The sequence below is a fragment of the Megascapheus bottae genome, chromosome 32 (assembly GCF_031878675.1).
Source record: "Megascapheus bottae isolate mThoBot1 chromosome 32, mThoBot2.hap1, whole genome shotgun sequence".
Classification (NCBI taxonomy): Eukaryota; Metazoa; Chordata; class Mammalia; order Rodentia; family Geomyidae; genus Megascapheus; species Megascapheus bottae.
The window spans coordinates 566251-594027 of record NC_143540.1 but is presented as its reverse complement, the minus strand read 5'-3'; the positions used below and the strand labels follow the sequence as shown (position 1 = coordinate 594027).

At 41.7% G+C, this 27777-nt stretch overlaps 1 protein-coding gene across 4 annotated transcripts in view; it reads left to right on the top strand.

Moving 5' to 3' along the window:
• The first annotated feature begins 666 nt into the window (after nt 1-666).
• Rnf13 (ring finger protein 13) overlaps nt 667-27777 on the top strand; it is a 36633-nt gene continuing 9522 nt past the window's right edge. The window contains exons 1-6 of one of the 4 annotated variants that reach the window (XM_090323492.1): nt 667-775; nt 9924-10050; nt 12523-12603; nt 14012-14137; nt 23533-23620; nt 26777-26867. In XM_090323492.1, the coding sequence (XP_090179618.1) occupies nt 9937-10050; nt 12523-12603; nt 14012-14137; nt 23533-23620; nt 26777-26867 (500 nt within the window). In that variant the 5' untranslated portion in view covers nt 667-775; nt 9924-9936. Of the gene's footprint in view, nt 776-9923; nt 10051-12522; nt 12604-14011; nt 14138-17701; nt 17768-23532; nt 23631-26776; nt 26868-27777 lie in introns of those variants that run through there. The other 3 variants (XM_090323493.1, XM_090323495.1, XM_090323496.1) reach the window with 3 other exon arrangements.

Sequence of the window (27777 nt, the reverse complement as noted above, 5' to 3'; positions counted from 1 at the left end):
CCGGGGGGTGCTGTCCCGGGGGGTACTGTCCCGGGGGGGGTCCTGTCCCGGGGGGTGCTGTCTCGGGGGGGGGGCCCTGTCCCGGGGCCCTCTCCCGGCGGGGTCCTCTCCCGGGCGCCCTTTCCTCCGGGCTGGCCGGCTGTGCGGGACGAGGCCTCGGGCGGGGCCCCGGCGGCTGGCGGCGCTCGCGCTCGGCCGGCTCCGGGCCGCGGTCTCTCTGCCCGTTCTTTTTCTGGCTGGTGTCTGGGCTACTGCTCCGTCCGTGCGGACGGTGGGTGGGTAAAGTCAAGAAGAGGACGCCCGGCGCCCGCCGGCGGAGCCCCGCGCCCGGAGCCCGGAGCCCGGCCGCCGCCCCCCCACCCCCGCCAGGCCCGCGGCCCCGGCCGGCTCTCGGTCCCGAGCAGCCTCGGCGCCGCACGCCGCCCCGCCCCGCGCTCGCTTCCCTCCCGGGCCCGGGTCGCCAGGCCGGCAACGCGACCCGAGGGCCGGGCGTCTCTCCAGCGCGGCTGAGGTGAGCCGCGAACCTCCGCGCGAAGGTGTGTACGTGGGGAAGGGGGCGGAGCCGAAGGACGGACGGGCAGCTCCGGGGCCCAATAGCCTTCCTCCGTTTTCAGGGCGGCCAGTGGGAGGCGGGGGGCGGGACTTCCTGCCGACGCCGCGGCGGTCCCGGCGCACTCGGGGCGGTGGGTCGGCGCGGACCTCCGGGGATGCGGGCCGGCTGAGGACTTCTCCGCCGCCGCGCGGCCGCGAGCCCGACTGCCGGGCCGGGCGTGAGGTAAGAGCCCGTCCCGCTCCTCGGTGGCGGGGCCTGGCCGGACACACTTCTCCCGGCGCTCGAGCTCGGGCTCGGCCTGGCCCCGGAGCTGGAGCTGGGCGCGGCGACGCGGGAGAGGGGGCGCAGACCCGGCCGCCGGCGCCCGGTCCGCCCCGGGGGCCCGTCCCGGGGTGGGTGGCGCGCGGCCGCCGGCGGGCCTCGGCCCCGCAGCCTCCCGGGCTGGGGCTCGGCACTTCACCTGCGGGGCTGACGTAGAAAGTTCGGGGGCTCCCTCTCCTCCCCGGAGCGCCGGGCCCCCTGCTGCCCGCCTGGACGTCGGGGTGACCGCGCTGACCACGGAGCCCGGCGGCCGGGGGCCCGGCGTCCTGACCCGGAGCGCCGCGCGACCTCGCCGGCAGCCGCTGGCTGCGCTGCGCGCGGCGGGTGGATCCTCGGCTCCGTCCCACCGGCCGCCCCCAGCCCGCCCGGCCGCTCCTGGAGGTAGAACAGCGGAAACCACGGCTGCGTTCCCCTCGGCCGTGCAGTGAGCCGGGGGTGTGCCTCCGGAGGGAGGCCTGGCCCTGCGGGACTCCCCGAGAGCCTGCGCCTTGTCCTGCAAGGCCAGACGGGTTCATTACTAGATTTCTAATCGGTTTGTGCAGGGAGATAAACATTCTTTCATAAAGCTTTAGGTTCTGTCCTGGTTTGGTTTGGTTTTCCTTCTTTCTTTCTTTTTTATTTATTTCTTTTAAATCAGTCCTGGGCTTGAGCTCAGGGCCTGAGCACTGTCCTTGGACTTTCTCCAAGCCAGAGCTCTACCACTTGAGCCTCAGCACCACTTGCAGCTCTTTTCTATGTATGTGGTACCGAGGAATCGAACCCAGGTCTTTGTGCATGCTAGGCAAGCACTCTACCACTAGGCCAAACTCGCGGCCCTTGGTTTTGTTTTTTATGTGCATGAATCATCAAGAAAATGTTAATTTTAAATGCATTAGCATAGATTACAAAAAAACAAGTATTTCGGGGCTATGAGTTTGGCCTAGTGGTAGCGTGCTTGCCTAGCATACATGAAGACCTGGGTTCGGTTCCTCGGTACCACGTACATAGAACAAAGCCGGAAGTGGTGCTGTGGCTCAAGTGGTAGAGCTCTAGCCTTGAGAAAGTCCAAGGACAGTGCACAGGCCCTGAGCTCAAGCCCAGGACTGACAAAAAACAAACATACAAAAAACTCCAGGTATTTCAAAATACTGGATTTCAAGTTTAAGAGTCAGATAAGGTTCACCTCTGCCACTTACTAATTCTGTGACATTATCTATAAATGAGGAGAAACTTATAGGGATAAAAGAAAATCCGGTGGGTCATAGTTGTAATCCTAGCTGTGGTTTTGAAGCCATCGTGGACAAGAAAGTCTGTGAAGAAACTCGTATCTTCGGTTAAGTGCCCAAAATGCCAAAAGCAGAACTGTAGCTCAAGAGATAGTATGTTGACCTTCAGCAAAAAAGACTTGGTTCAGGCCAAGTCTAGCCCAAAGACTGACACTTAAAAAGGAAGAAAGAAAATCTCTGTTATATAGTTAAGCCTTAAAGTATTTTTTAATTGGTTGAATAGAATCACAGTTATTTCTCTCTGTGCATAAGGCATGTCAACTGCCTTATTAAATAAATATGTGCATATAAAATATATGAATGTTTTACCTAAGTTATTCCTTAAAGTCAGCTATTCAGTTGAATACTGACACTTGTGGAGTTTAGCTTTCATTTCTCTCCAGCACTTTGGATGGGCATAACTTGCTTGTTGTTTTGTTTTACTTTTGTTTTTGGTGCCAGTCCTGGGGCATGAACTCAGGACCTGGGTATTGTCCTTGAGCTTTTCTGCTAAAGGCTAGTACTCTGTCATTTTAAGCCACAGCTCCACTTCCAGTTTTCTGATGGTTAATTGGAAATAGAAGTCTTAATGGACTTTCTTGCCCAGGCTGGCTTAGAACCATGATTCTCAGATCTCAACTTTCTGAGTTGCTAGGATTATAGGCGTTAGCTGCTAACAACCAGCCCAAAGTCAGCCATTTTTAGATCATACCAACAAGAAGTAAGCATACCATAATATAACCAAACCACTTCAACTCATACATCTGACTTTTAAATAAAAGATATAATTTTGGGCATTTTAAGATCTGGGAATTAGTAATATTTAGCAAAGGGCAAAAGGAGTTTAAGTAAAAATAGCAGTTTGTACCCTTTGATATGCTACCACCATATGTTAATGCATTTGGCAGTTACACATGATACAAAAAGGGGAAGGGAGTTGGTAAACATTCTCCTTTGTCTCAAAGAGGAAACAGTAGACAAGTGAATTCCTTTTAATCTTGTTTAAAAATTCAAGTATTCTATACATATTAGCATACATAAAAAATAGCTGACTAAACTTTTACACTGCACAAAAATAGTCTTGGGAACAACGACAGCATGTGATTGACATGGTCATTTTCTACATCATGGTGTATAAGTAGCTAAACAGTAATAGCTAACATTGTTTGCCATAGGCCAAGTCGACTTCTAAATACTTGACCTCACATGATTCTCGCAGTCATCAAGGTGGCAGATAGTTGAGTTATGTCTTTTTCATAATGGGGAATCTCAGACACATAACAGCTCACGTGTTTCTGAAACATCCAGATATATTATTTGCTCAGTTCAAACACAGATAATGGAGTCGCTGACATTGGAGCCTACATATTCTAACTGTAGCCTGTCCCTCTTGTGACATAGTTCATTAAAAGTTACAGAATGCCAGTGGACTATTTTGGATTCTTACTTGCTGATGACTTTGGGCAGACTGGTTTCCTTAACTCCTCCCTAGTAGTGTTTGGAGATTAGGATAATTTGTCAAACACGTGATGGAATATGTTCAGCAAATGATGGCCCTCAGCTTCCTTCCTTTCCTTGAGGGTGTGGAGAAGGGTGGGAGGAAAAACAGTACTACACCAGGTCACTCCAGAGTCCCATGTAAAGGTGGGAAAGGCAGGCTGCATTTGCCAAGGCTGTGTATAAGGAGCAGGCTGGTGAAGAGATGGATGCAGATTGGGGAGATCCTTCAATGGCCTATATATAGTGTTCAGTTGAGAAATCTAGAGCAATGTTCTCTTTACTCTGGGAGCAAAGTCTAGGACTAGAGTAGCAGCTGGGAGATGGCAGTTCTGTGCCGGGTAGTTAACAGCAGCTGAGGCAAGGTAATCAGTGCTTTTTGTCTTCTGATGGGCATTATTTTTGGAATCAAAAAATTTTATTAAATGGCAGTATCATATATCAAGAAGCTAATATAGTAACATTAGCTTAAGTCAGTAAGTAATGGAATCAAGATTAGAGCTCTGATCGAGATGTTATATTCTCCTTATAGTCCTAACAATTATGCCTTAAAAGCTATTGAGAAGATGGGCGCAGGTGGTTCATGCCTGTAATCCTAGTTAGATCTGAGGATCGAGGTTCAAAGCCAACCTGGGCAAGAAAGTCTGAGCCTTTTTTTTTTTTTTTTTTTTTTTGCCGCCAGTCCTGGTGCTTGAGCTCAGGGCCTGGACACTGTCCCTTAACTTCTTTTGCTCATGGCTTAGTGCTTTACTTGGACTTTATCTATTTATGTGGTATTGAGGAATTTAACCTAGGGTTTCATGCTTGCTAGGCAACAAGCACTCCACCGTTAAAACACATTCCTAACCTACTGTGAGACTCTTGACCTCCAATAAACTGCTCAAAAAAGCTGGAAGTGGAGAGTGCTGACATGAGCCAAAAGAAGTTCAGGGTCAGCTCCCAGGCCCAGAGTTCAAGCCCAGGACTGGCAAAGAGAGGGAGTGAAGGAGCTATTGAGAAACCACAACTGGTTTTTATATCTGATAGTGGATAATGTTTAAGTCTCCAAATCATTTATTTTAAATTTGGGAAGACATAATTAAAATGATCTTTAAAGATAACCATAAAGTTAGAGTAAAATAAGAACAGTTCAAATCTTTTTTTTTCTTGTCATTTGAGAGAAAGCTTTTGCTCTCTTACTCTGTAACTCCAGGTACTTTTACGGTTCCTACAAACAAGCATATTTCCTTACAGAAATGGATGAATTTGGGTTGGGACAGAAGTACAGCATGAGACTAAAATATCTTTTTGTTGTTGGTGGTGGTACTGGGGCTCAAACTTGGGGCCTGACCACTGTCCCCTAGCTTTTTCACTCAAGGCTAACACTCTACGCGTGAACCACAGCTCCATTTCTGGCTTTTTAGAGATAATTATTTAGTAACAGAGTCTTTTGGTCCAGTTTTTTTTTAAATCAGTAATGCTGAGGAATGTAACTTGAGAATCAGTTAATGCAGAGGCTTTCTTCAGAACATGGCTGTCCTATGAGTATTAATTGGCACTGAAGCTGTTGACATCAGACTGTTGAATCATCCTCACAATTAAAAATGATTTAGAAAGAAAAGCTCTGAAAGGAATATTGGTCTTCCACTCACTATTTCTATCATTTTTAAAGTTTTAAAGAATTAATTTTGTGTGGATGAGATGTATAGTCTTGCCATAGATTTAAATGTGAAGTTAGGATTTGCTGTGAATTTTGGCACTTGTTCCATTTTGCAATTACCAGAACTGGATGAGTAACCACCATCTGAGCCCAACCTTCCTGCAGATGATCTCATGTGCCAGTGAGGGTGCTCCCGTTCTCAAAAATGAGGCCAAGAGGAAATTCAGCACAACTACAACTTGGTTTCTTCTCTTTTCTTTTTTTGGTTGTTAGGCTTGAACTCAGGGCATGGACACTGAGCTCTTTTGCTCAAGGCTAGTGCTCTACCACCTTGACCCACAGCTCTACTTCTGATTTCCTGGTAGATAATTGGAGATAAGAGTCTTGTGGGCTTTCCTGCCTGGGATGGCTTTGAACTGTGGTCCTCAGATCTCAGCTAGGATTACAGGCGTGAATCAACAAGTACCTGGCTTCTTTACCATTCTTAAGTGTATTAATCCAGTCATAAGGTCAGAGCCCTAGTGATTCAATCCTCCCAAAGTTCCACCTTTGGGTATGATTGTATAGTGTAGAAGACCAAGCTTTCAGTCCATACAATACCCCATAACAAAAGTCATATAATGAGTGATTGTTGTCGTTAATGTACTATGTTATCTCTCATCTCTTTTGCTGTCCCTCGGTTATCTCATATTGTTACAGTATTTCACATTGGTATATTGTGTATATGCTTATTTGGTTATTTGAAATAGGATAGGGAAGGGAGGAAAACAAGATGAGGGGCAGGGGTGGGGGAAGAGAAATGGGGACCAAGACATGAAAAAGGGTATCAATGTTTGGGAAGTAATGCACCTTCTATCTAGTGAATATAATGTAACCCTTCTATTAATTACAATAAAAAATATGGAGAGAAAAAAAAGCTGATAAGGAAGCAATGTAATAATATACCAAGTTATAAAAAGGGAAAATAAGGTGGGAGCTTGTTGGAGACTGCCTCAGGGTCTCTTAACTTGCTGTCTAAAACTTTTAATATGATAGCTTAGTAAAAAGTTTTAGGCCGCTTAATTTGTGCTAAAAGACATCTGGATCATTATCTTTATTTACCGGTTGCTTTACTCCGTGCCAGGAGACATCCGGACTGCTATCATAATTTATAAGTCACTTTGCTCTGTGTCAAGAAGCATCTGGACTGATATCTTGACAGTTAATTTAGAGACTATTCTGATTTACGCTAAGTGTTATCTCGACAGGTCACTTGCTCCATCTCCTGTCTTCCCAAACCTCCTTTTCCTGCCTATAATGAATCTTGCAAAGTAAAAATTCTGCTGCGCTAGCCCCTGCTTTCGAGCCCTATATAAACCCCCTCTGACTTTCAATAAACAGACCTTGATCAGAGCACTGTCTTGGTCTCATTCTTTGTGTTTGTCTGTCCCACTCATTTAGGTACGGTTCCCTCTCGGGTCTCAGTTGACTGAACCCCGCGGGCCGGGGCAGGAGCTGGTGGCTCACATCTGTAATCCTAACTACTTAGGTATCTGAGATCTGAGGGTTGTGTTTGAAGTCAGCCTGGGTAGGAAAGTCCATGAGACTCTTACTTCCAGTTAGCCACCAAAAAGCTGAAAGTAGAGCCGTGGCACTATCTTTGAGCAAAAAGCTCAAGGATAGAATAGTGCCTAGACTGTGAGTTCAAGCCTCAGTCTGAGAACACAGTGTTACACACACACACACACACACACACACACACACCACTTGCAGTTGTGTACATCAACAATAAACACATCAAAAAGAATTATTTTATATATAATAGCAACAAAACCAATAGAATATACAATAATAAACTCAACCAAGAAGTAAAAGGATTTTTATACTGAAGATTGCAAACTTTGGTGCAAGAAATTGAAAACAAATAAATGGGATATATCCATGGATCACTATCCAAAACAGCCTATGGATTTATGGCAGTCCCTGCCAAGATCTTAATGATTTTCTTTTTTTTTTGACAGAAATTGGAAAATTTATTCTAAACTTCTTATGAAGTCTCAAAGGATCCCAAATAGACCAAGCAATACTGAAAACAACCAAGTTGGAGGTCTCATATTTTGTGATTTAAAAGTTTACCACAAAGCTACAATAATTAAAATAGTGTGAAACCATCATTTAGATAGACCAATAGAATAGAACAGAGAGCTCAGAAATAAAGTCTTAGATGGTTAAATGAATTTTGACAGTTGGGGTGTGTGTGTGTGTGTGTGTGTGTGTGTTGGGGAGGTTGTATATTGCTCTTTCAATGAGTACTTTTGGAAAAACTGAGTATCCATTTGTGAGATGAATAAAGTTAGATTTCTACCTTATAATGTATACCAGAATTAACTCAAAATGTATCAAAGACTTAAATGAAGGCAATAGGTGAAACTCTTAGAAGAAGACACAGCTTTATTTAAATTTGGCAATAATACTTTGGATATGATATCAAAAGCACTAGCAACCAAAGGAAATGTCGACAGCCTGGAATCGTAAAAGTAAACACTAGTATGCATTGGAGGTCTTCGTGTTCTGACTATCATCCTTGCATTTCCTGGGTTCAGAACTATAGAAGGAGCGTTAGTCTTGTTTAGACCAAGCAGGTCACTATGGTCAACCTGATGCCTATTTTTTTCTTCCTGGTAAAGTGGATTAGCAACTATATCCTATTCTGTAAGGATTTCTGTGTTTTGTGACGTAATTTTGGCCAGAACTTGCTCATAGTCAGTGATGTGTTTAGATGAATGAATGTGAGGTAAGGTGTGAAGTAATGCAGGTATAAGCTTCCAAGAGAGTCCTTACAGCAAAATCACACAGGTGGGCCCAGTTCCTCTAAAAACACATACGAAATGTCTAGAGATGTAGTGCCCAGAGTTGATGTTGGGAAGTGTTCATGTGCACACCCATTGTGGGTACCAAACTCCAGAACCCTAGACACAAAAGGAGTGTTTCATAGAAGCCACATTGTTCACAAAATGTAGGCATTAGATTCTTACCAGGAAATGGTGGGGGTGCTAGCCAAAGGCCAGTCTTGCAGTCAAGATAGCCTTTCTAAGGGAAACAATCTCAGTACTGCTATTAACTGTTTTCCTGCCTACCAGAATTTTATCAAGTGTATTTTACCTTTAAAAGCAGCGTCGGAGCTATACATCTTGAAAAGTTTTATGATAGTTCACTAACTCCAGCCAGGGGTCAGTGGCTCATGCCTGTTACCCTAGCTACTTAAAAGGCTGAGATCTGAGGATGCAGTTCATAGCCAGCTGAGCAGGAAAGTCTGTCACTTATCTCTACCAAAAACTACCCGAAGGGCTGGGAATTTGGCCTAGTGGTTAAAGTGCTTGCCTAGCATGCACGAAGACCCGGGTTTGATTCCTTGGTACCACATATATAGAAAAAGCCTGAAGTGGTGCTGAGGCTCAAGTGGTAGAGCTCTAGCCTTGAGAAAGTCCAAGGACAGTGTTCAGGCCCTGAGCTCAAGCCCAGGACTGGCAAAAAAACAAAAACAAAAAAACTACCCGAAAAAGCCACAAGCGGTACAGTGCTAGCTTTGAACAGAAAAGCTCAGGGACAGGGCCCAGACACAGTCCAAGTCCTAGACTGGCAAAACAAACAAAAAACTTGTAGTTTACAGATGCTATTTTTAATATAAAATTTTGCAGTTGTCACTGCAGTCTAATTTAAGAGCACTTTGGCCATTCTCCCTCCAAAGTCTGTAACCATTAACAGTCATTCTGCCCCATATGTCCCTCTTCTTTGCCTCAGGCCGCTTGTCTTGATCCCTGTTGACCACTAAACTACTTTGTGTCTGTCTGTGGAACAAATCTTTTTCTAGCTTATTTTCACCTTGATTTCATCTGTGATATTAATGGCCTTGAAAAATGGTAGTTCAAAATTATTCATGATGTCTTGCTTTCAGTTGAAGCAGTGAGTCAACAACATCTATGAGTCAAAGATTCAGCTTTACTTTGAAGTAGCTTCCAAATCCGGAGCACTTAGCAATAGTAATCATCATCAAATGGTATTACATAAATTGGTAGCATTTAGTGAAGTAATTCATTATTGTGTCATGTTTGTAAACTTTGTGCTTATTTTCAAGTATGTTATACAATTGATGGAGGCTTGCTGATGAGAATATTATTTATTGCTTCTCATTTAGTGTCTTGATTTGTTGTAAGATAAATAAATTGTATTTACTGTTGAGCATTTAGTATCTTGATTTGCTGCAAGATAATGTAGAGGACTGCCCTGTTGCTGTTTGGATATAGAGAGGCAAAATTGCATTGTTAGGAAGTAATAGGTATAGATGTATGTACATATATACATATTCATACATACATACATACACACACACACACTATATATATATATATATATATATATATTTATATATCACCTATCTACTCTCACATGTTTGGGACTAGGAATGATTTAAGATTTAGGAGTTTTGGGGCTTTAAAACAAACTTGGTTATTTGCCTAAATATTATATATATCTACGTATATATACATATGTTTATTCATATGCTTTTAGAGTATGTTTTAATTTTGGCATTCCTGTGTTTGTAGAGGAATGCTTTCGGGTATTAGGAATTGATGATAACAGACGGTGTACTCCTGAGAAGAAGTCAGCAGTTTCTTGTTCTTTTCTCCAGGAGACTTTACGAGATGCTGCTCTCCATAGGAATGCTCATGTTGTCAGCCACACAGATCTACACCATCCTGACTGTCCAGCTCTTTGCATCTCTAAATCTACTACCTGTAGAAGCAAACATTTTAGCAGTAAGTACAACATAATTTATGTCCCAAAGCATCCCTTAAGAAAATGCTTTTTAAAGACTTCTCAATGATAGAATCTTAAAGGTATTTACTTGTAAACATACCCAAGCATAGACACAGTTACTTGAACGTGGAGCCTGGTTCCTTTTCATTGCTTGACGTCTGACAGGAGTCGTGTGTAGGCTGCATCTGAAAAGTGGTGTTGCTGCTGAGCGTGTGCACCTCAAGTGCCCAGCATACAGATCTACATGCTTATGTGCTCATGTAGAGTTTTGCTGGCTTCTTGATGCCAAGTGTATTGTTATTATTGTTGTTGTTGTTGTTGTTGTTGTTATTATTATTTTCTTCCAGTTGTAAGGCTTGAACTCTGGGCCTGGGCCTTGAGCTCTTTAGCTCAAGGCTAGCACTCTACCACTTTGTGCCTCAGTGCCACTTCTGGTTTTCTGGTGGTTAATTCATGCCCAGGCTGGCTTTCAACCATGATCCTCAGATCTCAGTATCTAGGATGACAGGTGTGAGCCACTGGCGCCCAGTGCCAGTTGTGTTCCTACAGGCTGTAAGATCTGTACGTTACTTACATTGATGATATTTTAAGATGATCTAAAAAATGTTTATTGAAAGACTCAACCTAAGGATAAATAAGTCCAAAGAGAAGCATAGATGTCTAGTCTTCGTTGGTGAAAAAAGATGTTAGAAGAGCAGTGTTCCCCAAAACCTTAGTAGTCCTCTTAGCCGTGTTTTTCCTTTCTTTCTTCTACATTGCAAGTGGGAGCATGTCTTATATTTCATTTCTATAAAGCTAGGAAAAGAAGAATTGACTCTCTGTGTGTGCACAGATGATATGCTAGGTCTTTTTGTGTGCAGCTACTTTGCTTGGTGCTACTAGGAAAGCAATGGAGACCAGTTCCTCGAGTAAGAGCTCATATGGACCACTAGAGCTGTTCTGACATTGAGAAGATAGTATGCCCCTTCTCCTTTCCTTCTCCAAAACAGTCCCCCTGCACTTCCATATATTTTCTTTCAATCTAAATTACACAGGTTCAACACTGTATCTATATATTACCCCTTTCTTAACCCGTTTTCCTCCATCCTCTTCCTTTTTGATAGTTTTTGGTGGGTTTCATTACGCTCTTTTCACACATACTTTTCACACATATACTTTTTATGGTTGAAGTGTTTATTTTTGCATTTCTGAAGATGACATAAGCTAGACTGGGACTCCCTGATGAATGTGTGATTTAGGAGTGATATCAATAAATTGGATGTGTGACTTAATCCATGTTTTGTGGTGCTTTAAGGCTCCCTTGTTCCTTGCCTTCTTTTCTATCTATCTGTGCTATCTGTGACAGACACTACTACTTGAGCTTCACCTCAAGCCTGACATTTTTGTGGATAGAGATGGAATCCCACAGATTTTTCTGCTTGGGCTATGATCCTCGATCCTCTCATCTCAGCCTTTTTTTTTTTTTTTCCCCAGTCCGGGGGACTGAACTCAGGGCCTGGCCACTGTCCTTGACTGTCCTTGGGCCTTCCTCAAGGCTAGTGCTCTACCACTTAAGCCACAGCACCATTTCTGGCTTTTCTCTGCACCAAGGAATTGAACCCAGGTCTTCCTGTGTGCTAGGCAAGCACTCTACCACTAGGCCAAACTCACGGCCCCTGATCTCAGCCTTTTGAGTAGCGAGGATTATAATCATGAGCTAGTGGCACCCACTTATTCCATCCTTTTGGTCTATATTTAAAAATGTTTGTTGATGTTTAATAGTTAGGATCTACATGTTGTGAATAGTATCTTAACCTCCAACCTCCTCTAATCTATCACAGATTTCACCACTGTGTGTTACGTGTTTACTATATTTGCTTGGTTTTATCTGTCTTCCTGTTCTTTGGCTCTTTGCATAGCAGATTGAAAATTACAAACGATTGAGCAAGCTCACCTTACAATTATATTACCATTCGTGTGTGTGTGTGTGTGTGTGTGTGTGTGTGTGTGATACTTAGTATCAAACCTAGGACCTCATGCATGCTTGAGAAGTGCCACTGAGCTATACTCCTAGCCTTATTTTTAGTTTCTATAAGCACAGAGAGGTTTTCTTTATTGTTATTGATTTAGTAGAAGACTCAAATATGGAAGAGGAAAGTTGTCAGATAATCTCTATGTATTTTATTAAGTTTAGTCCTCTTATAGCTAAGCCCTGTATAAAGTTATTCAGCTTACATGAAATTGACAATGCTCTAAAAGTGTAAGTTAATACTGTTTCCTTCCCCAGTTGAAGTCAGATTCAAATTTCAGCAGTTATATTATAAATTATGTTTTCCTTACTATATTAGTGGATGAATATTTACAAAATGACTTCATTGTAGTAAGTTACAGTAGTAAATCAGAATTCTGGAAATAATATATCTGGTGTAATAATTTTTAAAATGTCATATGTAAATTGGCTTAAACTTAGCTTATTTTAATTTTATATTTAGTATAATTTTGAAAATGCATCTAAGACATTTGAGGATCTCCCAGCAAGATTTGGTTATAGACTTCCAACAGAAGGTTTAAAGGTAAGAAAATAATGATTTTTGTTGTTCCTTGTTTAAGATTGACAATATTTCTTATCATTTTATCTTAAAACAACCCATAATGTATTTGAGGCCTTGAGATTAATCTCACACTAGAAGTGTGAAGACAGTGTAAGTAGGAGAGGGGAGAAGGATGGCAGCTCTTCCAATCTTGGTGTGGTGTAAATGGACATAAATGGGCATATTAAAATAAGACTCTCCTTTAAAACTAGTTGAAGCTAATTTTTAAAAAAGGAAGTGAAGATCATCTGTTAATGTTTTATTTTGCAGTAGTCATTGCTGGCATTTTAATATATTTCAGATGTGGGTTTTTTTGTTTGTTTGTTTTTTTGCCAGTGATAGCTTGAATTTAGGGCCTGAGCACTGACCTTGAGCTTTCTCAAGGCCAGCGTTCTACTACTTGAGCCTCAGCAGCATTTCTAGCTTTTTTCAGTGTATGTGGCACTAAAAAATGGAACCTGGGCCTTCATGCATGCTAGGCAAGTGCTCCTGGCCCCTGAGATGTGTTTTTAGGATATATGCCATGTATGTTTGTAGATGTATGTGCATAGATGTATTAAATAAATGTTTATATATTAGAAATCTGTATGTAACACTAATAGAAATTTGCTACTTACCTTTTTCCTTTGTGTATCTGGATTTTCTTTTCTTGCAGAAAAACAAGGATTTACATTATTTTTAATGGCTATGTCATTTTTTTCCCCCAGAGCTGAGGACCGAACTCTGGACCGTCTGCTGAGCTAAATTCCCAAACCCTCCTTTTTTTTTTTTTTTTTTTTTTTTTTTGCCAGTCCTGGGCCTTGAACTCAGGCCCTAGGCATTATCCTTGGGCTTTCTCAAGGCTAGAGCTCTACCAGTTGAGGCACAGCACCATTTATGGCTTTTTTCTATGTATGTGGCACCGAGGAATCAAACCCAGGTCTTCATGCATGCTAGGCAAGCGCTGTACCGCTAGGCTAAACTCCTGGCCCTACAAGGCATTTTGACCAGTGGAGTGACTGTCTTACATGGGGCCTAGTGGTAGAGTGCTTGGCTAGCGTGCATGAAGCCCTGTGTTTGATTCCTCCATACCACATACACAGAAAAGGCTGGAAGTGGTGCTGTGGCTCCAGTGGTAGAGCGTTAGCTTTGAGCAAAAGAAGCTCCAGGGTAGTCTGAGGCCCTGAGTTCAAGCCCCAGGACTGGCAAAAAAGGAAAAAAAAAGTATTAAGACACTGAACTCATTTAAGAAAAACAAATGTTTGTGGAACTAAAAGTACTTTAGAAGTTCTGCATTGCTGTCAGATAGTACATCTAGCATATTACAAAACATAGAAACAAACTAAAGATGTATGTAGAGGTAACTTGGTTTGTTGAATGAAATAGATCATTGTAACCAATTCTTTTTCAGGGTTTTTTGATTAATTCAAAGCCAGAGAATGCTTGTGAACCCATAGCACCGCCACCACTAAAAGACAATTCATCTGGCACTTTCGTTGTGCTGATTAGAAGATTGGACTGTAATTTTGATATAAAGGTACTGTTTTCTTATTTATGAATTAAGTTTTCTTAGGAAAAATGATTTAAGCCAATATAGAAAATAATTCAGACTTGAAAAACAGGAGTGAAGGCAAGGAAAGTTGAAGAGAGGAGATAGTGAAATAGTTGATTCTGTTACTCCCTGAAGTGGCTGAAGGTGGCATTTCAGATAATGAAACCAAGCTCTCATAGAACTTCCCTGACTACTATGTCTGATAGAGCTTATTTGGTGACACAAGAAAAGCAAATCAAGCAAAGTTAGATGAAGAAAACCCAAACAGATGGTGCTCAGTACCTCACAGAACCAAAACTGATTCTGAGAAGTCTACTGATTCCATGAATGGTCAGTATTTATAGAAAAATTCACGTGAAGAAGCATAGAAAAAACTTAAGTCACTTGGCTTCACGGCCTTCTGAAGTTCACCAGTTCTAGTACTGTGATTGAACTCTGTATCATGTTGGGTCCAGTGCAGAAGCTTAAACTGACTTCCTTGCCTTAATAATTTTACTTAACGCTATGTGTATAACCAGTGTTGCGACAAGTCTGTCTGTTTACCAGCCCCGGCAGAAAGGCACATGGAGACTGGTTTGAGGCAACCTTAAGGTGACTTGTCATAGACTACTTTGGGCCCAAGTGTGGTGCTGTGCCTACAAGACACAGCCTGGCTTCATGTACTGTCTGCAGCTTGGCTGCTGGTGGCCAACTGGGCAGCAGGAGAAGCTGCTCACATCCCTCCTGTGCGGGAATTTTGACTAGCTTTTGTTACGTGAAAGAAAGGACACCTGCATAGCAGACCCACAAAAGGGCTAAAACGGTGATGATAAAGGGTGTGAACATGTAGCCCGCTTGGTACCGAACACGTGCTGTTAGGATTGTGTATTTGTTCTACTCTAGACGCAGTTTCCTGAAGTGGGAAGTAAATTGGAGGTTGAAATCAAAGTTAATTACAGCTTTAATTTGAATTCTTATAGGAATTAACCCAGAATTAAATTATAGAAATTACAGGTTGTTTGGACAAAAAAATGAACTGGGCCACGCTCGCGGGCCCTGTGTTACCTTCTTGAAGTTTGTAACTTGCTGTGTGCTGTGCTGATGTATTTGGTGCCTTTATCTACTAGACTGTGTCCTTGGTGAGCTCACTGTCTGTCTACCTTCCTCAATGGCATGTGCCAGGAAACCTGTCAGTCACTTCTTGGGAAGCTCTGCCCTTCTTTCTGTCCCCTGTGGCAGGGGAGTTAGCTGTCCAGGTATGCCACACTTCCACTTGGCAGATAGGTCCCTTGCTGCTCTTAGGACCTTATTTCATTAGATTTATTTCACTTCTTTGTGTGTATAGTGTTTAAAGGTTATGTCTTGTGTATATTCATGTGTCCATTTTTTATCATAGGGCAAGAAAAGGTTGTCAGACAAGGCTCGACCACGAACTCCTGTTATAAATGCTCCGATTCCTATTCCTATTTCTTCTTTAAATATAGTAATTACAAATGAGTAAATACAGATGAAGTGGCATCTGTACACACAGATAGAGCAAATGACAGATTTTCTCTAGTACAGACTATCCTGAATGGTTTGTGACCCAGAGCACCATCAGGGCAGCAGAATATTCCCAGTGGTTTGTGGGTGACCGGGAGTTGAACTCCACACAAGGGGAGCACCGTGGAGATGTTTGTCTTGGGTTGGAAGAGGCATGTTGAGTCTTCTCATCTGTCTGGCCCCGAAGGGAGGCCTCGTGTGACTGCATAGGACATTCCCGTGGCCAGAAACAGCACTGACACTGACAGACCCTGTTTTCTAGAACTCGACTCTGCAGAGGAAAAGCAGAAACAATGCCATTTTGTTTGTCTTTGTACAATAGTGTTTTTTTTTTTTTGGTGACAAAATGTGATTGTTTGTGATTATTAGTTTTTGCTAAGGGTGAGCACATTCAAGGTTAAAAAATTCTGCTGCCTTTTCATAAATAAATTCAGCATGAGATAAATCTTTCAGATAGAAAATTGACCTTGAGATATTCACTGGAGAGATTGCTCATAAGGCTCACATTGTCAATTTCCTCTGAAAATGCCCACTTAGAGAGAAAACATTAAAATCATACCTTAAAAGAGAACCATTTGGAACTATACAACTTTTGTGATTATGAACAAAGTAGTTGCTTTTTGTTTGTTTGTTTTTTAAGTCTTCCCAGGCTGGCCTCAAACCACTATCCTTTCCATCTCAGGCTGAGTAATGAGGATTACAGGTCTGAGCTGTCAGCACATAGGTTCTGCCGTGTGTGTGTGTGTGTGTGTGTGTGCGCGCGCGCGTTTGTCCGCCCGCTCTTGTGTGTGCCTACCTGTGTCTGGGTGTGTGTCCATGTGCCCCTGTGTGTCCTAGAGCTTGAACTTGGCCTGGGGCCTGTCCCTGATCTTTTATGCTCTAGATTAGCGCTGTACCACTTGAGCCACCGTTCAAATGCCTAGGCTGGTTTTGAGCAGAATTCCTCAGATCTCAGCCTCCTGAGTAGCTAGGTTTATAGGTGTGAGCTACCTATACAGAGCTTTCTTTTACCCTTTAATTAATAAACATACTGCTTAATAACAACCTAATACCATGAAGCTAATCATTTTATAATTATATATATATATATTATTCATTTAAAAATACAAAATTGGAGCCGGGAGTTTGGCCCAGTGATAGAGGGCTTGCCTTGCATGCACGAAGACCTGGGTCCAATTCCTTGGTACCACATACATAGAAAAAAGCCGGAACTAGTGCTGAGGCTCAAGTGGTAGAGCTCTAGCCTTGAGAAGGTCCAAGGACGGGCAGGGCTCAGGCCCTCAGCTCAAAGCCCAGGACTGGCAAAAATAAATAAGTAAATAAAATAAAAATACAAAATTATCTTCTAGTGAGAGGAAAGTAATATCCAGTGAAAGTATTTTAAATTATATATGCTTTATTCTAACATAAAGCAATATAAACGCCAGGAAGTTTATCTCTTCCTCATACCTCCTTTTGCTTGAGAATTTTACATAGGTGTCAAGATATTGAGATGCCTCATATATACCATAACTGAGTAAGAAGGGGCATGAGGAAAAAGGTGGCATATATCACCAGTTTGTTAATGAGGTTAAATGTCATTCAGAGCTTTGCATCAGCTCTTCCAAGAGAAATCTACAGTATTCCTAAACTGATATTCAGAGGAGGATAGGTTTGATCTTTGCAGGTGTAGGAAAGAGTCTTGATATTGGCAGGGTTATTTGCCCCTTTTCTGAGTTTCACTTCAAGAAGTTACCTCCAGACATTTTTATGCCATGGAAAGTACTAATGGTGTCTGGAGTCTCCTCCCAGTCCTTCTGTTGCTTTGACTGAAAAAGGAAGATGATAGCCAGATTTTAAGCCATACCTTATTTTGCAAGGCTCTCTTTTTATCTTTATTTCTTCCCTTATATTGTAGGAACAATACTTTCCTTACCTCCAGTAAATACTGAGGTAGAGGAAAGAGCTTTGTGAGCCTGAACTGGTGATCAGGTTACCTGTTGCTTTGTGGTGGCAACCATTTTCCAGGGAACTTTATCATTTGGCCTTTGGAAAGATTTACAAACAGAAGCTGGAGTGCATTTCTGGAGAGAATCCATAGAGGACCTTAGAAATGTAAGTGGCACGGAAAGTGACAACCCAGTTATGTCCCATTGTTCACACTGCTGAGACCTGTGTGGGGTCAGTGGTCAGGTTTGCATTTTAAGTTGGCCTCTGGAGATAGAGATTTCAAATGTGTGTTGCTTGTCTTAACCTTTCAAGCACTAGGGTTACAGCTGTGCCACCCTCATGCCTGTTTTGTCCTTTTTTTATAACCATCTTTTTTGTGTGTTTTGGAGTATAGCATGAATACTAAAATTACTTATTTCATACATACTTTGTAAATGTGCAGCTTAAGTAATAAAAATATATACCTGTGGGCTGGGAGTTTGGCCTAGTGATAGAATGTTTGCCTAGCATGCACAACTCTCTGGGTTCGATTCTTCAGTACTGCATAAAAGGCCAAAAGTGGTGCTATGGCTCAAGTGGTAGAGCACTGGCCTTGAGGAAAGGCCAAGGACTGGCAAAAAAAAAAAATAGCTGGTAGTACCTAGTAATTAGTACCTGTGTACTATCAGATATTACTAATTACTAATATGTTTCTTTCTGGTATGTTATTAATATTACTTTCCAGATATTACTGTTTAGTTACTTTCTAGTATATTATGTTCATAAAAGACATTGTTGGATAAAACTTCATCTTTTATATGACATCTCCAGGTCATGTTAAGCTAGTGTTTGATCTTTGTGATGAGTTTCCTCTTGGAAGTGTTCGTTCATTAATTGCATGTTTTCAGTGTAATGAAGTCAAGTTTACCACTTGGTGATGCTTTTTACAGCTGCTGGCTTTTCATCCCGTGTTTGAAACACTGCAGTGGGAAAGATTCTTTGGTGAGGCCTAAGCACACCTCCTCATGGCTGGGTACTTTTGATTTCTTGCTCTCTGTTCCATCACACCATGTTCTTCCCCGGCTCTTCCCCGGCAGGACAGGGTTCAGTGCAGACTGCCCGTAGATGCCTGTTTTCTAACTTGGGTTTCACAGTAGTGTGAGTTCCCTCCAGTTTTGTGTCCTGAACCTTGGAGAACAGTGCCCAGCAAAGGAGCAGTACTCAAGCCTGTCACTGGGTGGCGCTGAGTTTCTTTGCGACAGATACCCCTGCTCCATCAGTGGCTTTTCACATTACATTCACAGGGTTACCCTCTGTGTGAGTCCCTGTCACTGCTGTGTTCCTGGTAAGCAGACAGCAAGCACAGACAGTTATCCCTTTGTTGCACAAAAGGTTCTTCCAAAAGCTTTATGTCCGTGATGAGTGGATTGCAGTGGAGCTTCTGCTGTGATAGGTTGAGGAGTAAAAGTTGACTAGAGAGAGTATGAATCTTATCAGTAGCCAATCAGAAAGTATATAAAGTTAAACCAAATCCTTCATTTAAATATATACCTTAAAAGACACAGGTAGCTGGAGAATACTTTGAGTACCCTCTTAGACTTACAGTTCCAGTAATTAAAGGCAATAATTTAGGCAACGTTTTAGTAGTCATTTGTTTTAACTGGTATAGTTTATTGCAAATAATTGAATTTCCCTATATTTCCCTTCATTACCTACTTCTTATTGTTACTCTATCTTGCTAAATAATAGAATTTAGGACTAAAATTTTCTTCTAAATCATATAGTTTTGTTCTATGTGAGCTGTTTAGAATCTGATACATACTGACAATATTCTTTTCTCAATTCCCATTTAAAAGAGATTATCTTCATACTTACAATAAAATTATTAAAATATTAAAAACATTAAAATACTTGAAATTAAGAGAAAATATAGTTCAAAAAATATTATCACTTCTTTTCTCCATTACCCATATTCAACTTATTCTGAGGAACTCTGGTATCTGTCTACCAGGGATGCATATGTAGAGGTGATAGAATGAATGCCTCCCTCCTGTCTGTCTTTGTCTGCATTATTTTCTCTCTGTTGTTCAAACAGAATGAATTATTCTCCATACCCCCCCCAAAAAAAATACTATTAGAGTAGAGATAAAAGTATTTTAGGGATTCTCAGGCCCTGAGGATAAGAAAGGGAGGAAGGAGTGGGGGAGGGAAAGAAAGAAAAAAAAGAATTTGATAGGCTGGGAATGTGGCCTAGTGGTAGAGTCCTTGCCTGGCATGCATGAAGCCCTGGGTTTGATTTCTAAGTACCACATACACAGAAAAGGCCAGAAGTAGCGCTGTGGCCCAAGTAGTAGAGTGCCAGCCTTGAGCAAAAGAAGCTCAGGGACAGTTCCTGGCCTTGAGTTCAAGCCCCAGGACTAGCAAAAAAAAAAAAAAAGTATTTGAACTTCAAATATAGGTTTGAAATAGAAGCTTTGAAGTTGGGCATAGTATAATTGCTTGCTTAAATTTGTACAACTTGTATATAAGAAAAGCAGGACTTGCCGGGTGCAATGGCTCCTGTCTGTAATCCTGGCTACTCAGGAGGCTGAGATGTGAGGTTGGAGGTTCAAGGCTGGCCGGGGCACAAAGTCCGTGAGACGCTTATCTCCAATTGATGACTAGAAAACCGGAAATGGTGCTGTGGCTCCAGGGGTAGGGCGGTATCCTTGAGCTGAAGAGCTCGGGGACAGAGCCCCATCCCCAGAAAGGAAAAAAAGGGAAAAAAAAGCAGGACTTGATTCCAGATTACGCAGTTCCAAGACTGTAATGGTAATCATTTGGCTCTTCTGTCCCTCAGCATCACTCTTGAAGTCGGGTCATTCTTTGTGCTTTCTGTTGTGTTATTTTGTTTTTAATATGACATTTGTCTTGTCATTCTTCTCTTCTGCATTTCTATAAACTCTGCTACATTATTTTTAACACTTTCCTTCTTGCCATATGCTGTTTTGTTTATAGATTTCATTTTTCTCACAGAATCTTTGAGATTAACAGTACAGGAGTCTCAGCTTTCTTCTTTTCCTTCTGTTCCTTGTCCTGATCTATTGGAAAATCTGATTATGTTAGTCAGCTTTCTGCTACTACAATAATGCTGGAGAGAACCATCTTGTAAAAAGAGAAAAGCCTTAATTTTTCTCATGATCCAGAGGTAAGGAAGTTAAATGTAGTGCTGACCTTATGCTAGTAGGAAGCTAAGGGAGCAATAAGACACGTGTCCCACACTCCTCAAGGGTATCCTTGCACCTGGAACCTCCACTGAGCCCTTCCTCATAAAGATTTTACCATTCTCTAGTAGTGCCAGGCTTAGCTTGAGAGTTTTGTGGGGACATTCAGGTTCACATGGTAGCGGTAGCTTTTTGCCTCTCTGTCTAAGCTGTTCAAGAAGTAGTGTCCAAATCGCAGCTAGGCCTGAGTGTGTGGTCGTAAGCCCTTTCTTCATTTCTAAAATGGGAAAGAATACTTATGTTATAGAATTGTATTGATATTGGAGCTAATCTAGCAAATAGTTTACAGCTTTTGTTTGAAGCTACATGATGTACATTCTGTTAATTATTCCTCCAATTCCTTATACTGTGTGTTCTCCAAATGATCTTGATTCATGATGGCCCTGAAAGCACAGGTTCTTTCTTCTTATAAGGTATGTTTATTAGTGTCAGTAGCATCAGTTTATCTAGACTGGAAAAAAGATGAATTACTATGTTATTTCCAGGTTTTCTTTTACAGTTGGGCTTCTTGACAACTCTTCCATTAACAGTCTAGTGTCTAATGATGTGCTGGCTGTTTATAATTACAAGTTCACAGTCTCTTTTTTGGAACTGTTGGTTAGATGCTACCTGGGCTTCATCATACAGTTACATCTAATTTGTTGATTAGATGTAGAATGCAGTGCATTCACTACATTTTGATCTAAAAGCTCTGATCAGTCTCCTTAACCAAGCAGGCTGGCAATACAGTTCAGAATGCTTTTAAATACAGTTTTCAATTTTGATGGCTGTTGTGGATTTAGGTTTTTGTTCACTGTGCATAGTTGTATTCATCAATCTTTTGAATTCTTTGCTTTCATCTGACACTATGTGTTTGAGGTTGCATCTTATGAATGAGAAACCTTCCAATGATTGCTGAATGATTTAGGTTTTATTTCTGTCTCATGTGTTCTTAAAAATACCAGCTGCTGCTTAGTAGAACTGCAATTTAATTTGACTGACATACGAGTTTTATAGTTCGTAAACAGGAATATATTTTCCTTGTTTGTATTCATAAGCTTTTTGGTCCATATGTTAATGTGTTCCTTCATTTAATTTCTTTATTTTGAAAATCAGTAAAAAACAACAACAAATTCATACTTGTTAAAATTTTGAAACATGCTTCTATTTTTTTTTTTTTTGCCAGTCCTGGGCCTAAGCTCAGGGTCTGAGCACTGTCCTTGGACTTTCTCAAGGCTAGAGCTCTACCACTTGAGCCTCAGCACCACTTCTGGCTTTTTTCTATGTATGTGGTACCAAGGAATCGAACCCAGGTCTTTGTGCATGCTAGGCAGCACTCTACCACTAGGCCAAACTCCCAGCCCAACATGCTTCTATTTTTGAGAGTTCACACTTAAGCTTACAAATTCCCTTGCCGTTTTAGTGGCTTTCTATTTTAGGAAGTTTTCTATTTTAGGATTTTTATTACGCAAAGACAGCTTCCCCCCCCCCCCCCCCCAGTCTTGGGGCTTAAACTCAGGGCCGGAGCACTGACCTTGGGCTTTTTCTTCAAGGCTAGCACTCTTCCACTTAAGCCACAGCCCAACTCCCAGCTTTTCTCTATGTATGTGGTACCAAGGAATTGAACCCAGGTCTTTGTGCATGCTAGGCGAGCACTCTACCTCTAAGCCAAACTTGCAACCCCCAAAGACAGCTTTTGATAGTGATTATATCTCTGAAGACAGTTGCATTTGGATGAGTGGAAGAAATAACTCTCCTCAGTTGCTTGAAGGTCTCACTTTTGCCAAGGGCCAGCCTCCAACTTTGATCCTTCTTCCTTTGCCTCCTATGCCAGGATTACAGCTGTGTGCCTGCTTATACATTATATCTTTGCTCTGCTATCTATAACTTTTTTGGAAAAAAAAAGTAAGTTAAATTATACAGTCTCAGAAATTAGGCACATTAGTCCAGATTTAAAGAAGTTAAAACTTAAGGAAAAAATTTTGATACAGATCTAATATTTTATTTTCAAAAATATGTTTGTGGCCGAAGGTGCTTTTTGGATATAGTAAGAAACATTTACTTTGGTTAACTTTTTAGAATAGTCATTAAAGCATCGAAGAAAGCAACAGTAACCCTAAAAGTATGGTGTGAGTAAAATCTAAGTGACATCCATACTTCTGTTTTAATGTAATTAATAGTAAGTTGACATATATGCTAAATAAGTAATAATGGTTAGAAACTATAATATTTTTAAGAATTTTCCCCTCCTTCTGGGAAATAGTAATTTGGGGGGATGATGCTATGGTGACTGGAATTTTCTCAATTTCAGTTGACAAATTCACCTAACACAAAACATTCCTTGTCATAGTTTTGTTACCTACTGGATTTCCTGCTTTTATTACTGACATTAGAGTTGTAACTGTGCTATGAACTCCTTGTCTTAATTAGCTCTTTAAAAATCTGTTTCTGTCCAATTTAATCATTTATAAATGTTTATAATGTTATAAATGTGGTCTGTTAATCTAAGCAAGTATTTTATTGATTCAATGTGTTCAAATGACATTTATTTAATGAGTTCTTCCTACTACTACTGTGGAGGCCATTAGGGTAAGCGGATCAATTTCTTGTAATTATTTCTCCTCCTCAGTGTTTTCAGTAATAGGATAAAATTACTCAGAACTATCTGTAAATATGTTGGTTTAATGTCACATGACTTCTGACTTGCAGGTATTGAATGCACAGAGAGCAGGCTACAAAGCAGCCATAGTTCACAATGTTGAGTCTGAGGACCTCATTAGCATGGGATCCAACGACAGTAAGTACAGGTATCACTTTTCTTCTCTCCTGCTTGACAGAAACTGAGAAGTAACTGGGCTTTCCTTCTTCCAATTCCCTGAAAATCAGTCCTTCTATTAGTAGTCCCCAAGTGTCAGTCCTTTTGGGATAGATATGGGTTTGTTTTTTTTTTGCCAGTCCTGGTCTTGAGCTCAGGGCCTGAGCACTGTCCTTGGACTTTCTCAAGGCCAGAGCTCTACCACTTGAGCCTCAGCACCACTTCCGGCTTTTTCTATATATGTGGTACCAAGGAATCGAACCTGGGTCTTCATGCATGCTAGGCAAGCACTTTAACCACTAGGCCAAACTCCCGGCCTAGATATGTTTTTAATTGAGCAAACTAGTTACTATTTATGAACTGGTTGCTCTTTCAGCATGTTTTATGAGAAAAGTTTTGTAGGGGGATAGGTGCCAGTGGCTCACTCCTGTGATCCTAGCTACTTAAGAAGCTGAGCTTAGGAAAATCACAGTTTGAGAACAGCCCGGGCTGAGACACCCTTCTAAACAACAGCAGAGTATAGTACTGCCCATCTATCCTCTCAGCTATGACGGGGAGCCAAAAATGAGCAGATTAGGGTTCAGGTATGTGCCCAGGCAGAAGGGAGACCCTTTCTAAAATAATCAGGGCAAAAAAAGGCTGGAGACATGAGTCAGCAGTAAGGTGTCTGCCTGGAAAGGGTGAGGTCAGACTTTGGTAATTCCACCCCCCACACACACACACAAAAGCAAGCTAGAAATGTCAGTACCTTACCACATGTTTTGTTATTGCAAAAGCAAAAAGCCTTTTTGTCATGGTCATTGGTCCCTAAGGAGGATGTGCTAAATAGTTAAGGAAGCACATAACTATAGAATTTTGCTGTTGCCATGGAAATGCTTTACCTGTTACATTTCAAATATCCCTCCATTTTAATCTGGACTTTAATGCTTGGTTCACCCTCTGAGATATGTTGCCCCATACTCATGCACATGTATGTGTTTAAACATTTCCTTTATCCCGGCACAAACACTGTGAGATCACAACCTCGTTACCGTCATTGAAGAGGAGAGGAATGTATTAGAAGATATATGAGAGCGAGCCTGCATCTGTTCATCTTTTCAAGATAGTCCCTAGCAAGAAGCAGTGTTGATGCTTCCACAAGGAAGGAGATTTTCAAAGTATCTTGCCCCCAACACTTCATGCACACTGTGGGCTGCCTGTCACTTCAGCCAGGAAGTGGTAACATACTAGACACTCAGCATAAGGGCCAAATGTAGTGGTAAGAGCCAAGAAATGTGGGTTTATCCCAGGCTTGTTAACAGACAAACTAGCCTATGCCCTTGGCAAAGTTGTGTAATCTTTTTTAAGCCTATCTCTTTACCTATAAAAGTGGAAGTCATTTGACGTTGTTATTTGACCTTTCTGGATTGGGAAGATTGCATGAAGGAGGAGGGTAGGTGGGAAGTGCCTTGGCAAGGCAGGATGGAAAGGCCCTGGAAGGGGAGCAGGTACTGTACCTGGGTCCAGACCATGCACATTCCTCGTGGTAGGACCGGCACCAGATATCAGCGCCTCTGGTAAATATTCTCCATAGCCTATTCTGTATCTGGCACTGCTCTAGGGAGTGATAAAGTATGATGGCTTGCATACTTGTCACTGAGATAATAAGGTGTAGCAAGGAAGAGAGTGCTTTCTGGATGCTGTCTACCAGCTTGCCCTGGGCACATGACAACATTGTTATGCCTCAGTCTTCTCATCTGTTGAGAGGAGGGTTGAGTTGGTAGAAACTGTGAGGTTCCTAGAAGATTGCTTGGTTCTTTGCATAGCTTTCCAGGGGCTGTGTGTGGCTGGGAGGGGAAGGTAAGTAGGAACAAGTGCTTATATTAGCGTAAAATAGTGTGGACGGCTAGGTGCCGGTGGATCACACCTATAATCCTAGCTCCTATGGAGACTGAGATCTGAGAACCACTGTTCAAAGCCAGCCTGGGCACAAAAGTCCATAAGATTCTTAACTCCAATTAACCCCAGAAAACCAGAAGTGGCCCTGAGGCTCAAGTGGTAGAGCATTAGTCTTGAGCTAAAGAGCTCAGGGATAGCAACCAGGCCCAGAGTTCAAGCCCCACCACCAACGAAAGAAACAGGATGGATGTGCAAAATCCTTCATCTGCAAGGTTACCAGGCTCCCCAGGATCAACAAGAAAACCAGCTCCGTGGTTGTTGCAGTCAGGACAGGATTCAGAATAAAAGACAATGAGGAAATTGGGGACTTGTTTGCTTACAAACAAGTATAGAAGCTTACAAGAACTTTTGATAACTTTTAGTCTACCTTATCTTTGGATGGGAAAGAGTGTGGTATTCTTTGTTTTTTGTTGCTTTCCCACTTTAACAATGAATACTGAATGTGCATTACAGAGCAGACTTCAGTATTTCATAGAAAACATAATAAAGTTCATTTGAAAAGTAAAAAGAAAAGGTTTTCTATAAAGCCAAGTCCGTTAACTCACAGCTCATACATATGAAGGCTGTTTTTTTTTTCTTTTTTCCTAGCAATAACACTTAAAAAAGATAGTTTTAATTTCTGTTCCTGAGTAATGGGTAGTTATATGAAGTTGTCTTGGGGTGGCATTTGGTGTGAATGTGGATATAAGTTCTAAATTTCTTTAGGTACTAGTCATGATTTAACAACTCCTAGGGCAGTGGAAATTTAGTTTCCTACCCCACAGCCTTCACCAGCATCTCTCAGCCTCCCACCATCGAGGGCCTGAGATGGTGGTATTTCCTTGTAAACGGTTGGAAGCTGCTTCTCTTATGGAAATGGGTTTGTAAAAGCTTTATATCTTGGTTATTTAGCTATAAAGTTATCTGTGCAAAGAAAACCTAAAATCGCTTCCTCATTTTCATTCCCTAATAATTGAGATTATGTCTATAGTGGAGTAAATCAGATGGAAATATCAAGGTAAACTTCATAGGCATATTAAAAAAATTGAGATAATGTATCTGTGGAAAATACTAGCTTTGTTATTGTAAATGGTATCATGTTTCTAAACTACTTTAATGATGAGTATGAATCTGCAGTCTTGTAAAATCAACTGATAAACAGGTTGACTGTACACTAAGAAAACAGGCTCTTACAAAAGAATTTATTACTCTTTCCTATAGTTGAAGTATTAAAGAAAATTGACATTCCATCTGTCTTTATTGGTGAATCATCAGCAAATTCCCTGAAAGATGAGTTCATGTATGAAAAAGGGTAAGTAATGAACAGCAAAATAATTGTTTAACTTAAAATTATTTTAAGGATAAAATTATATTAATTGTAATCAAATATGTTTTAGAATGAACTATATTGTGCTAAATTCTCACTTTTTAAGTCTGCCCTTGAGACTCTTATCTCCAGTTAACCACCAGAAAATCAGAAGTGGTGCTGTGTTTTAAAGTAGTAGAGTGCTAGCGTCTCTCTTGTGGTAAATTGCAAGGGACTCTTGTTTTTTCATCATCCGTCTCTAACTCTGTGCACAGGACTCATGAGCAGATCATCAGTAAGTGCTAATCCTGTGCTACTTCAGGGCTCTTCAAGACAGATCCCTCTGTACTGGGAGGAAAACAGGGTATGCCACAAATGACACCAAAGGCGGAGGGCTGGGCCTGTCTGATGGGGGGGGGGCAGGGAGATGCAGGATATCTTGTGAGACAGTCGTGAGCTTTGTCTGAAAGGGACAAGCTAAGGTGGTGGTGGGATCCAGTAGTGGGGCTGCTCTGGAAAGCTGGGCTGGGTGTGCCTGTGGGTCTGCTGAGGCTCAGTGATCTGGGTAGCAGACGTTGGCTGTCAGAAGAAAAAAACAGAGCTTCTTCCTGTATCTATGAGAAAAATAAACAGATTATTGTTAAGCAACTTAGGCCTTGATACTTTGAAATTAGCTTGGGAATGCATGCAAAGGAAAGTAAGACTGACTTCCTGGCTTGCTTAGAAGTCTACTTCAGTGGTCAATTGTTAGCTTCAGGCATGCACTGTGTGTAGAGGTGGATGTGGAGACAGGATGGCAAGATACTTAGTAAAGCTGTTTAAATACCCCCCTTTTCAAATCCAGATTAACCTGAGATGAGGACAGGGGTGACCCTGCAGACTTAGTGAGTGGTAGGAGACCTGGGCAGGCAGGAGG